At 35.0% G+C, this 14,611-nt stretch overlaps 1 protein-coding gene across 2 annotated transcripts in view; it reads left to right on the top strand.

Annotated features, from left to right (window-relative positions):
- Positions 1-12,920, top strand: part of LOC128231387 (sialate O-acetylesterase-like) — a 270,653-nt gene extending 257,733 nt beyond the window's left edge. Inside the window, exons 2-7 of one of the 2 annotated variants that reach the window (XM_052944155.1) lie at positions 7,381-7,513; positions 8,294-8,448; positions 9,829-9,919; positions 11,542-11,643; positions 12,099-12,227; positions 12,742-12,920. In XM_052944155.1, the coding sequence (XP_052800115.1) occupies positions 7,433-7,513; positions 8,294-8,448; positions 9,829-9,919; positions 11,542-11,643; positions 12,099-12,227; positions 12,742-12,861 (678 nt within the window). In that variant the 5' untranslated portion in view covers positions 7,381-7,432 and the 3' untranslated portion in view covers positions 12,862-12,920. Of the gene's footprint in view, positions 1-7,339; positions 7,514-8,293; positions 8,449-9,828; positions 9,920-11,541; positions 11,644-12,098; positions 12,228-12,741 lie in introns of those variants that run through there. The other variant, XM_052944153.1, reaches the window with a different exon arrangement.
- The last annotated feature ends 1,691 nt before the right edge of the window (positions 12,921-14,611 follow it).

The following is a 14,611-nucleotide window of genomic DNA, read 5'->3' as shown; positions in this document are numbered from 1 at the left end:
TATTGTTTTATTAGGTATATATTATGGCATCAACCAGAAACCGGAGTGACTTTTTGCACAACTTAGGACTTGATTTGACCTGTTAGGTGCCAACTTGGATCACAAACTGTAGGATGAGGTCACATTCTAGTCACATAACTTTATAAATAATATCGACTGTACGCTTTAGGCTGTCGTGTATTGTTGTTATACACGGGTATTTTATCACTATATAGTAAACATTCTAACAAAACAAATGAATAAATTGCATGTTTGAAATTGAAGAAGTTGCCCTTTCCCCGCGTTGAACCTGACACTTGCGACATTTATTCCTCATAACATATGAAGAGCAACAGTGACCTTTCAAGAAAATGACTGTATATAGTGTCCGAAATGTTTAACACAATCCGACCTTTGGGTAACATCGCAACAACCTTTGGGAGACATGAAATTATTTTACCAGATGACAAAATTTTCTTTTGCCCGAAATTTACTGTGTTTGAAAAGAATACAGTTCTGCATACGGGTTTTTATATTTACTGTTATCGCATTTGTTATTATTAAAGGACATAGAAGTAAATTGCCTTTTTAATTGCCTACGCATGACATGAATATTTTACCTCTGCCTAAAAGTAAGTTTTGTTTAGGATCAGAAAATTTTACCGAAAAGTCACTGTGTTAAAAAAGGAATATAGTTTTGCATACGGGTTTTTACATTTAATGTTATCGCATTTATTATTTTTTTGCTTTTTATTTACTTTTGGTTGTTTTTGTTTTTGTGGGTTCATTATTCCTCTGAGGTGTTAACACATTTTAATATAAAAGGACATAGAAGTAAATTGCCTTTTTAATTGCCTACGCATGACATTTATATATAATCTCTGCCTAACAGTAAAGTTTAGGGATCAGAAAATATATTGTCAGTAAGAGTAGTATGTGCCATGTTAGAATATGGCATATATACATTATTTTCAGTAAAATGTTATCATCAGTTATCGTGCTATAACATATATATGTATATGATTATAATTTTAAACGTTTCTAAATGACTCTTTCATCTTTTAAGCACGCTGTAGATTTTAGATTACTGTTTTCGCTTAATAAGCAAAACATACCAGTCAGTTACATACTATCACGGTCATCGCAGAATCTCATATTTGCGGGATTTGTCCGAGGGTTCAATAGTGATTTGATAATTATAATGATCGTAGAAAAGCGGATCATAAGAAACACAATTGATTTTATTAAGCCACGATTTTGTAGTGATAATGTATGTGCCTTTTTTTTTGTCTGTTTATGAAGTTTGGACGATCGGAATCCCGCCTAAGTACGAGCCTACAAGCGGTATGAACGCACAGCAATGATTTGTATGTCAAATGTCAAGGACACAATTCAAGTTAAATATCAAAATGAATACTGTAAATGGAACTTATTTTGACTGAACTTAGTCCGGGTTGAAACTTTACCATGTATACTAGCATTTTCAACAAAACGTACGTACACAAAGTACTTCAACTGATCCTGAGCAAACATTGTCCTGGCTGTATTGATCATTCATAGTAGGATTTTCAAAACGGTTTCACAATTATAAGGCGCCGTAGCACACACATCAGCCAGGCCTTAAGGTAACACTGAGAGGTCAACATTTGAAATAGTTCTATTCAAATATTAATTAATTGAGTACACAATAAATTGAGATGTTCGAGTTTGTTAAATTTTAAAGTTGATCGTTACCAAATTATATATCATACTAAATATAAATAGTTTTCGTCTTACTGTTGAACTCCATGTAAGTCTGTGTTGCAATAACATGGAAAATAGTCTGACTGTGTCCGAAGCTTATTTAGCTGGCTTGACATGTCGCCACTTGGCGTCTATTATTGCCGTTGTTGAGTTTAGAAAGGTCTGCCCGCACTCTATAGAGGCTGCGTTATGGCTTGACTCCGTCACAGCCCCAAGTGTGACTGAAACATATTTCTGAGGCTGAGGGTTAATCCCATTTGTTTGTGGGAAATTTGCCAAATGAGTAACTGCGGGCTCTACTATAAATGAAATATGTGGTCCCACAGCTCTGAATTTTGGATATTTTTTTTCATTGGTCTTGACTTGTTGTAATTTAGAAATTGGATAGCATTCGTGTCTTAAAAATCTAAAATCCAGAGTACTGTAACTTTGATATTTTTAAAGGATGAGTAAGACTCGTGAACAGTTCATTGGCAAGAGAGTGTTCTGAGATCAGGACGTTTCGTCCACTGTGTATACATATATAATAATGTGAACTGACCTCTTTGTTGTTGAATTCCCAGTTGCCTCACTACTATCTGAATTCTAAAACTTCTTCAATACCAAAGAATATGTTGACATTTTTTATTGAGTTATTTTTCTGATTGTTTTTTCAAATGTTTATCTACATATTTTTGTTGTTTTTGTTTGTTTGTTTTTTGTTTGTTTTTGTTTTTCAAACGGCCCGCGTTCGATTGTTTTCCAATTAAGTATTCAAAAACGAGATAATTATAAACCATACTGGACTATCTAGACATAAACATGTCGCCCCTAGTCCAGTGTATGCTCTTTTTCACTGAATGTAATTTATTTTCTATATTTGAATATTTGTTATTGAATGAATTAGGTTTGGGTCAAAAACCTACAATGTACTTGGACCCGAAGCTTTATCAAAATAACACCATCAACTTGCATAGCATACACCATGTATCATTCTGGACTTCTATTAGTACAATGGTGGTGTACAAGCTTTAAATGAGAAGAATTGAAAAATTGTTTATAACATATACATTTTTTCCGACATTTTCTTTCTTGATGCGTTCGTTCGTTTGACGTTATGTTTTTGTGGTGACATGTATTTAATAGTTTATGGTTAGACCGATATGTAAAATCATACTCTGAAATACCTCATCCTTTCATGTAAAAACGAAATCAGAAAAGAAAAAGAAAAGTTTTGTCACCACAACGTGGATAATACATCATCAAAATAATTGTAATAGTGAGTGTTTGTTTACCGGGCTCGGTAGGGTTAAAAGTTGATTAATATATCGTTCTTTATGCCATGCATAAGTCCATAAAGTCCTTTTCGTTTTATTCCATAATTTCAAACAGTAAAATATATATGAAACATTGAATATTCTATAAGTTGTTCGATTTAGAAAAAATGGCATCTAGTACATTATATGAATTTATTATAGACTTAAGGACAATATACCTGCCAATGAATGAAACGTTTGTGTCTTAAATACAGAATCCTTCACGTTCTTACGTCAAGTTATGCGAAATCAAAAGTGCATTTTTTTAAAATTTTCAATCGATAATCTCTGCTCAGTGTAAATTATGAATAAAATTCAAACAAATGTAAATATTCCGTAAAATTATGTTAGTGTTATTGTTTTGTTCTTCCCTCTATTATTTTACAGGAAAAATGGCCTTTGTAAGCTTCAGGTAAATAACGATATGATCTTAAGCGATCCTTCCTGAAGAAGTAATAATAAAAATCAATGTATATTGCATGTCGCTTAAACGTATTTCATATGAAAGCTCTTTTCCATGTAAAATCAATAGGGATTTTGTTTAAACCTTGATAATTATAAAACATACGTTTTGATTCCGACGTTATTTATTCAACGTATTGATTCAGATATATCATTGGTGTATAATTGAGGTAAAAGTCATGTTAAGAAACACGAAGAAACCTTACATAAAAACAACTGTGCATTTACTGCTAGGATGTGTTTGCAAATTGCTTGTTATGTGTTAATTTGTCTTTAAAACATGCAGTAAATGCCTTTTAATAATATAACAGTGATACACCTCTTCGTCAGTCAAAATTAAACAAAATATTATGTCAAATAGTCAATAGGTTTTCTGAACTTGTGATAAATCTTTTTCCGTTATCGGGATTTCAATAAAAAAACATAATCGAATCAATTTCAATTTAAGCCTCATTATCCCGTTTAAAATTCCGCTTCTGTGACCTCATTCCTTTTGGGGTTTTTTATACTCCAACGGTTGTCTCGACTTCTATCGTGTAACCATAACCTGGGTTTAAGTGAAAACATCAACCCCCACTTTATAACAATATAATCCCACAAATAGTAAAAATAGTTGAAAGTAAACTAGGTGTCGTGCTACCAATGAACACATTCTTTATATCTGAACAATTAATATTTGCAGTCGGACTCCTCTGGGAGAGACATCGTAAAACGAATGAGTACGTCTGAAAAACTGAAGTTCGATTTGTAATTGAAATACTTTTTATATTTTTACATTTTTGAATGAATTAAAATGTTCCTAGATTCATTTTGATACATATTTTAAACGAATCTTTGAATCTCAAACGTAATGTTCAAAATATCTTATATTTGTTATACATCGGCTACCCCACATTTACATGTGTTATGCCAAAGTTTAAAATACAGCAACACAGTTTTAAAACGGTTTGCTGTTTAATACGCCACTGTTTAATTTTTCGGACTCTACTTAATTAATAACTGGAGCCGTATAATAATTAAGTATGTAAACCCCTTTTAAGGGGCGTAGGTTAGAAATGGGAAAGAGGGGCAACCTATCTCCTTTATCAACCACAAAGAGATCGACACATGGAAGAAGTTATTCGACCGCATACACGATGGAATCAAGAAAACAACGGTTAGTGGCAATATCAGTTTGCTATTCAATCTAGGGAAGGTTCGTGTGTCGCTTTGTTTAAATGGGCTATAGATAAGCGGAAAGATGATGTGCAGACAGTCTTGGGCTCGCGCCGGGACCTACCGCCTGGAGCGAATGTTGTACCTTCCTATCGTTTATTGTGCTTTTTTTCTCCTGCTGTTACCGCTTTATACAGTATCAAATCTTCAATTATAATTGTCAAGTGCACCTTTAAATCTTTTTTGGAGAGATTAACTGCACTATATTCATTAAAACAAATCATTTTTCTAAGTGTAATTTTAATGTATAGTTTCTGGTGGTTGTTTCTCAAGTGAAATAATACGTTACTGATTTGTTTTGCAGTCATTATTTTCTTAGAAAAAGCGTCATATAATTAATTCGAATGGTTTAACAATCAAACAGATACGAGTGAAACTTAATCAAAATGAATATGTACATATTTTCATAGCATTTCAGCTTTTCAAATTAAAAAAATAATAAGTTTACATTGTATATAGATTTCACTCTTACTTCAGTTCTGAAATGATTTTGAAAAACGCACGTGCACTACGTGTGTCCCTTGTACTTTAAGGAATGCCACAACGGTAGATATTAGCAAAGAGTAGTTTCTATTTGTTATTGAAAGTACAGGAACAGTTGGTTTGTAACGACACGTCTGTTTAAGTTGAGAAGAAAACGTATGAAATCGCAGACGACATTACACCAGAGACATATATAATCCAATAGCCAATTCTTCCTCCAAGTATAGGGTCGTCGATGTCTGGGCCTCCATCAGACCATTTCGTTTTGGCATTGGCATAACAGAATTAAGGCATCATACACAACAATTTCAACTTTTCGTATTAAACTATTACTTAAATGAGTCATTCATGCTGCAATGTACATATAGTCATAATAACATGTATTTTTTTATACCCGTTTCATCATTATTGATGTTCTTCCAGCACACGAAAATGAACAAGGCTAGCTGCTAACTACGCTTTTGGATACAGTGGACACGTTTTTGACATACATAATCCCGCCGAAGGATGTATTCCGACAACCATATCATTGCTCACCGGTATCGCCATATATATTGAGAAAATACCGAAATACACTGTTACTAGCTTGTCAACGTTTTCCGGGTGGTTCCGTGGTCACACTAGTCAATCCAGGGACAGCAGTTTCGATTCCCAACCGCAACATTAATATACTTATCATCTTCCGGGATGGACGTTAATCGGGGTCCCGTGTGACAGTCCTGTACTTTGCGGCACGTCAAAGAATTGGATTGGCTCAAACCAGGGCTGTATTGTGTCTGTGCACCATTCTCGAAATATTTTAAATAACTAATACTCTTACCAGAGCTCTCGTCGAATGGGCAAGGCCCGAGTGCGAGTGTAAAGAAACTTACACACCAACGGGTGGTTGAAGCAATTAAGCAACCCCGTCATAATTGCAAACAATGCTCCTTTTTTACAAGAGTAATGCAATGATGAAAACGGCAATAGAGTATGTCATTGGACAAGCAACATGTATGTGGTTTAATAATAGTGACATAGATTTTGTTGTTATTGTTTATTAAGGTTCATAAACCTTCGTCTTAGTGTGAGGGTAAGATCACAACCTAGCCCGACTTTGAATTAAAATTAACTTCAAATATTGTCATGAACACAGCAAACAAAATGCAAGGAATAATAATTTGACAATATATTGAAAGGATTGAGGAGATGGCTACATAAATCATGGTTACCGAACTGGCATCTTAACGTTGTCAGTAGGACTAAACTATTAGGTTAACCGCTATTTACCGCTTTAATTCGAACAGGGTCTGCCGCGAGACATTCAGGCCTCTCTACCGACTGAGTTAAGTAGTTAAGTTACATTATATATTATTGAACCTTTTGCCGACATATACAGTACAACCTTTGGGGTACTTAACCCAAAGGTTGTACTTTTTCATGAACATCCGGCGCTTAACCTTTAGGCGACAGCCAAAAATTGTATATTCTCGATGGCTAGTATTTTTGAAAAAAAGCATCATTAATAATGCTTTACTACATTTATATATGCATATTTTATGAAGGAAAATGCAAAGGATATATTAATATAGGATATATAGCATTTAATGATAATGTCTTCCAAAGGTTGTTCAAATTGGCAAAATATCCCAAAGGTTGAATTTGTATATATATATATATATATATATATATATATATATATATATATATTGAATCTATCACCAATAGACAATCCCCGTTAATAACAAACGTTAAGAAAATCATAATGCTTTAGTTTTTGGTTACGCCACTCGTGATATACAACTTTTAGTGCTCACTCGGTGAAGTGTGTTGCTTTCTTATGCTGAACCAAACAAGACTGGTTTATTGAAACATTTTTAATGAAATAAAACATGCAGTATTGCTGTTTACATTCGGAATACCTAGACCACTTTCCATCGAAATCAACCTCGGATGTATGCCTTAACATCAGTAAAGTTGTAAGTAAAATTTTAAATTATAGTATTAATTTATTGTAGTGTTTTAACGTGTACGTAGTATTACTAAGTTTAAATTGATTGCCAGTGAAGTGTATTCTTGCATGAATAGTTCAGATTTCCAAGGGTAAAGTCATTAAGTTTAACAGCTTTAACCGTCCATATACATGGAGGTTGTTTTCGATGAAAAATGGCCGAGTCGTTCCGAATGTGCTGTTTATCATGGGTTTTAGCTTAATATGTCCAATAGGTGAAGCGAACACTGGTAAGGCGCATCTATACGCATGTCAGTTCCGAGCAATGATCGAGGATTGGCGGGCAAAGTTCCACGCAAAGTCCCACTCGCAGACAAGCAATCAATTTCCATTCGGGTTCGTGCAGGTAAAGAACTATTACTTGTGGATATAATAATTAAAAACTTCGACGAAAACTCGGATTTGTTAAAAGCAGCAAATAAAAACAAATTAAGGATTACAGAAGTATTGCTGATATACATGGTTTCATTAATTTCGCGAGCATACTAATTTCTCCTAGTTTCTTATTATCACAGTCGAAGTGTGTATGCAGCGATATTGTACAAAACATTAAAACTTGTGGTTTTTGTGATAAAAATGTCATTAGTGATGAATACCACTATCTGATAGATTGTAATCATTTTTATTATATAAGAACTAACTTTGTACCGCAGTATTATCAAAATGTGTTAAAATTTGAAATACTTATGAAATGTAAAGATAAAAACCAACTAGTTAAACCTGCCTTTTTTGAAAGATTATTATGTAATACTTCCATCAATTTCATTGATTTTGTTAGCTCATTCCCCATAATCAGTAATAAGCTCTTAGGCCGAGATGTTTATAAACTTGATACTTGAGGAAGTTTGAATCTGTTTGGCATGAAAGGATGATCGAATTCTCTCTTCGGTTATATACTAATTAAGACACGATCAAAAGCTTTAGTTAGGCTTCGTGGACGCTTCGTTTTACCCAACTATACCTATTTGCTAAAATAAAACGTTGTTCCCAATTATATAATCATTGCACATTCCTCTTGAAAATAATATATTAACCTTCAAAAGCTGTCAATATTCGTTGCAATATTGACAAATTCCGTTGTTATTTTTCATTTATTTATATTAATTTTAGCGACAATTTTTCCCAGCTAGCACCGTGGCGCGACCAAACAGCTGAACTCGGCTTTTCGGAGATCCGTTGGGCACAGACGTTCGGCTTCGGTTTCGTTCCTAATCCAAGTCTTTCTTCCGTGTTTATGGCCGTCGCCATGGACCTGCCCGACTTTGCGTCGCCATATGGAGCGTAAGATTCCGATACAAGCATTCCTGTAGTTAATTTATTACTTAAACCATACGTGAAAGTTTCTTTCGGGGATGGTGAAACATTTTTATATCTTTATTACCTTTTTTGCTTTCCGGTTCATTGAAATATAGCGGATGATTAAAAACAGAAGATTGAAACAGTGAGTTTATCGAAATATAATTTCACTATTTTCTCAGATTTTACCCCTTTTAGTCTTAATATGTCCAATAGGTGAAGCGATGCCGGGAAGAACATTCAATTACGCCATTTAGTTTCGTTTCCGGTAAAACTTCATTTTATTGATTTTTTTGCACGGGCTTTCCTATAAATTAATAATTAAATTTTGTTTTTGTTTATTGATAAGCTTAAAATAGACAGAAAAAATGTTTGTTTCTGTGTAAGATTGCAATATATATCACCTAGTGAATAGTTCTCTCGTGGAAAAGCCACTTCTGAAATATTAATTTTGGTATTCACTCGGTAAAATTTATCGCATATCTGAAACTGAAACAACCGTCATATACCTAATAGTTGTGACACAAAGAAATACAGAAGAAAAAAATCCTCCTTCATGTCCGACACTGCCACTTATGGTTTCAAACAGATTTTCAACAACATCCGGATTACAAGAACGACTATGTCATTGGGTGGACGGGTGTCAAATAACTTGAGTGGCGCATTGTGATGAAACTTGTTCCATAAAAAGCTCAGTTTAGGTATTTTTTCTCAGTAATATAGAAACTTAGTTACCCCTAAATTACCTTTATTGGAATGGTTAAAGTTGGTGTATTGCTAGTTCATGTAGAGACATATCTTGGGTTTGCGTTTGGCGTCGGCAGGAATCATCGGTCAGAATCACTGTTACAAAAAAGGTTTCCGCTGAATAACTTGAGCAAGAATTGATGAATATAGTCATGACACTTGGTATGCAGCAATCTCTTGTAAATACACACCATTTAGTTATGGAATGCAGTTGCGATCGGTCATATCAAGGTCATTGATACTGAAATAGTGTTACTTAAATGGAATATAGAATTCTGAGAATCGAATGTATCACTCGTCAGGAGCGCCCATAATTGCCCTAGTATATGTCAACATAGGTCGCTTACTCACCATGACCAATGTGATTATCAAGTTTTAAGACTATATACCAGGTCGTTTTTAAATTGATTGACCGTAAACGCCAGTATTTTTTCTCGTAAAGCTTACCATGGCAAGGGACCTATTGGTTTTGGAACCAATAGGGTCATTTTCTGACCATAACCAATGTGCATACTACGTTTGAAGACTCGACATCGTTCAAAATTGTTGATCGGGAAACGAACGTGTATATTTGGCATTATATCAAATAATATCAAAGAGGTAGATTTTTTGTTTTAGGATCCACCCGCGATTCAAGGAGGATGTGGCATCTCGTCTGGCGTTGGCGGCGAGGGCCGTGGCATACGGGGACTCAAGTATCAACTTCCAGGTTTTCTTTAAAATATTTTTTCGTGGGAACAGGCTGTGGATTTTTTAATATATATTTCATTTAAACTAGAAATGTTATTCATTCTGAATATTAGCTAAAATTTAATGCATTAGAAACTATAAATGTGTCCATGGCCAGGACGCACAGATCCCACCACTAACCGAGTTGGTCACTAAAACAAGGCCGATTATTTCATCCATAGCCGATAAATGTGCATTAACCATACCTATTGCACAACGGAACAGTTGGAGCATAAACAGGCAATATCAATCTTTCCTCCTCGAAATAAACTTGCAATCATTTTTTATCACTATAGTTTAATTTCATTTAACGATATGAAGTAACACTGTTTTAGTAACAGTGACCTTGACCCCAGGTGCACATTTTTATAAATAAGTGTAACGCTGAAGTCCATGATTTATAATATACCTAATGTTATTAGGTCAAGGAATATATATATATATCTGTTGTGCAAAGTCACACAAAAAAACCCAGATGCACAACTTCATATGCTGCATAATATTCCCATCAGGTTTCATAGCTCTGGCTCATTTACTTATTGAAAAAGAGTCAATGCGTTTGGTGTAATGTTAGATTAAGTCAGTGGCCATAACTCTACTTATACCAGAGACAATCACACGCTATACCACATGCTAGTTAACATTCCTATAAAGTTTCTCTGGCTACCATACTTTTGGAGATATGTGCGACACAATATCTCATGCTCTATATGCCATCATTTCACAAAGACGAGGGCCATAACTCCGAACTTACTGGGTGCAGCCGTATACATTACTTCAGTTGTACATTTTCACATGCTGCTAAACATACTTTTACAGTTGTGTTACTCTTGCTCATGTACGTTCGGAGGTACCCGCGACACAAGATTGCATGCTCTATATGCTAACTTCGCCAAAGGTCATAACTCTGAACATACCGTGTGCATACATGAACCACAACCAAAGGTCCACATCCTCGCAAACTGCTTAATTATTAATTGATGTAAAGTTTCATCCCACTGGCTTTTAAATATGTTAGGTGGTACTTGTGACACAAGCTTACATGCTCCTTTATATCACTTTTGACTTAATCAAGGGCCATTACTCTATACCTACTGTAGAGGCATGTTGCTTAACATTCATGTAATGTTTTATTAATCTGGCCAATACACTTTTGTGATGGACAGACAGACAGACAGACGGACGGTTAACCATACCAAAAGCAACATGTCTCGTTTTAATAGAAAGGGAAAAATAATACAACTGATTTCTGCCACAGAAATTCCGATGTTTGATTTGTTTAGGTAAATACTTTACATTGTATTTTGGATTAATTTACGGAAAATGTTGACTCAAATGGATTTGTTATGCAGACAGTTGTTATTGTGATTAGATGCACGCTTTCGGAGTGATCATTAATATTTATAAAACGGCGATAAAGTAGTGGAAATCTTATGTCTTGAATACATAGGGCTTTCTACTTTTGAGTTAAATATAAAAGCTCTTTATGTGTATGACGGCCCTTTGATCTCTTTTCTGAAGCAAAGTATAAAATATAAAACATAAAGGTTTCCGTATTTCTGACCAAAATCAGCCAATAATTTAGTTCAATTTAACCTTTAGGGCCCGTTCCCGTCCCGACTGTCCATTTCCGGTCACACCCTGACCATCGAGTATGACAGCGGAAACAGCGCCATTGACGTGCGGGCAAACACGGGGTTTGAGGTATTCAGGATATTTATAAAGAAAAAAATGTAAAATACTAGAAAAAATAGGACATGATTTTGTAAATGGCTCGAGTTTTAGACATTTAGTCAATTCATTGTAAGTTCAGAAAATGTATAATGCGAAATTGCTTAATTTTTAAAGCACTTTCAATTCAGAAATTACCTGAACAATTCTTACTCGATATACTGAAGCATCAGAATAGCATTTTGTTTATTATTTTCATTGCGATTAAATTACAATTAACGATTTCAAAAAATATTCGTCCAATATGAGCCGGAACTACCCTTAAGCTACTGATATCCCGTACAGAATATTGGGAAATACTGAATTGTTAATAGATTATTCACGTGTATATACAATGTTATTATATGTTTAATTCTGGCGCGACTTATTAAACAAATTCAAAACAAGTAAGCATGCGAAAAATCATTTCAAAACTGTCTATTCTACAGTTATGCTGCGGAAACACAGTCAATCACTGGTGCACCACGACCGCTGAATGGAACACAGTCCCGATAACTGCGCATGATCAGACTACCGTTTCCATGGATACGCAAGTGTGCAGCGGACAGACGCATGTGGTTTGTACCTTAACGCAGTTAACTTTGTCAAATTGACACACAGAGACAAATACAGTTACATCTTCACAACATGCATGGGAACAGATACGAAGATTCTGACTTGTCGTGTATTGATAGTCCGTTCATTTCAATATTTGGTACTTCATCTGCATTGACTGGTATATGTCGCCGGGTCGAATCATGGCGTTGAAATTGCCTATACAGTCGAAACCCGGGGCCCGTTGGCTCGATATCGCTTGGCTCGATTTCCTCGTTGGCTCAAACTCAAAGGACGGATTTATTTTTACGCTAAGTAAGCATTCTCGCTTGGCTCGATATTCGCGAGGCTCGAAGTATTTTGGCAAGTCCCTTGGATATCGAGCCAACGGGTTTTGACTGTACAACACTAAAGTATTTTAACCGTTTGATCAACACATCTACATTCTTTAAAAAGTAATTAAATTAAACGTCGTATTTTCGATTATTCTCAAAGAACTAAATACATCTAATATATCATTATATGTGTGTGTAACAGGTTGCATGGGTGAGATACGCCTGGCGCGAGAGCCCGTGCGCCTTCATGCAGTGTGCGGTGTACGGGAAAGATAACGGCCTGCCAGCGCCAGCATTTCTTCGACAGGGACCATTTCAATAAACACGCGCTTTAATATTCATTTCGAAAGAAAAATAGACGACATTAAAGATTACATGTCTTGTTTTGTTCTTTATTGCATTTTGGGGCCAAATTTTCATATAAACATACACTACATGTCATTTTAAGCATTCAATGATAAAATCTTCGTTAATTGATATCCTGATACCTTACTGAACCTTTTGATTGTGCCAGAATAAATGAAAAACGTTCGAAAAGTACCATGATAGTTCATTGGCAATTTTCAAAGTAAAAACAATGAATGGAATGCACATCTAGAAGGTAAAGTATGTTACCACTTAACACAAGTCAACAATAATTTAACGTATGCGAATGATCTTAAAGGGTGGTGTTTATAATGGTACCATAGCAACAGGTTACAAAAATATATGTTCACCAATTTTACAATTATACCAATAAAATGTGACTTGGGTATAATAAATCAACGCTCATTAAACATGAAATGAAGGTAAATATTCTTTAAACTGAAAATATATTACAAACTGAATCATTTACACTATTGTATAATTAGATCAATTAATAAACTGGCATATTGTATGTATGTATGTATGTATGTATGTATGTATGTATGTACGTACGTACGTATGTATGTATTTCTTTAGACCTTGCGGTCAAGGATAACCCGTGAAAGTGCAAGCACTTATTTCCAACGGGGTTCATTGTTTTTACTAAAGAGACAACACGCTGAAGAGACAGTGATGGGATACAAGGAAGTCCAGGTGCGATAGCCTAGCTCTTTTCCCAAGAGACCCCTTTGTTCTTTTACGTGCTCGGTGTAGAACACCGATACACGGGGTACAAATTTCCTGGGTTAAACCAGTACCGAGTACACCTCTTTTCCGAGCACTACCCTTTAAATGCCGAGCGCCAGGCAAGGGAGCTACTTGTATCAACTTTTAACGTCTTTTTGTATGACGCGGCCAGGGATTAAACCCATGACCTTCCGCTCCGTAGGCGGACGCTTAACCACTAGGCCACGCAGACGTAACAATTGTAACAATTATAACAGACTAACTACAAAACATGTACAATTCATTATGTACTTTAAAGAAGTATGCAATAGGCGACACATACCTGAGCAATTAGTATCGCAATACTTATTCATAGATAAAAGTTAAATATGAAATATGTACAGGGCTTAAAATGGAAACTGCTACAGAGAAATGTAAAGGGTGGTAACAGGGTCAGGAATCACGTGACTTCAACGGGGTCCTCACATGGGTCACCAGGGATAGAAACCGATGTTAACAAACATGTAAATGGTGTTGATTTCCAAATAACTTTTTCGACAGAAAATTCATGAAAAATTATATATTTCTATGAAGATAATGAAAAAAACTTACGCTTTAACACATGAATGACTATTTAAATATAACTCTTTACTAAGAAATACATACAAAACAAAGAATCACAGCGCACACAGGGTTGCATCGTTCTAAATAAATCCATCAAATTTAGGCCAATGATTGCATCATTAAAATACAAGCAAATCTAAAATATTTCACTCGTGTAGAAGCAGACAATAGTCGTTTTAAGGCTGATATTTTTTCCATATCTTTTCTGTCAAAAAAAGTTATTTGTTTTAGAAACTAACGTCACACACTTGCTTGTTGACATCGGTTTTGACCCGTGGTGACCCATGTGAGAACCCCGTTGAAGTCACGTGATTCCTCAACCTGGGCAAGGTTTTAAACGTTATTTTGTATCGGCCTGTGAAGAACTTAAATATAAT

This window comes from Mya arenaria, chromosome 4, assembly GCF_026914265.1.
Source record: "Mya arenaria isolate MELC-2E11 chromosome 4, ASM2691426v1".
NCBI lineage: Eukaryota > Metazoa > Mollusca > Bivalvia > Myida > Myidae > Mya > Mya arenaria.
The sequence above is the reverse complement of the archived record's forward strand: the minus strand, read 5'-3'. Positions and strand labels throughout refer to the sequence as shown.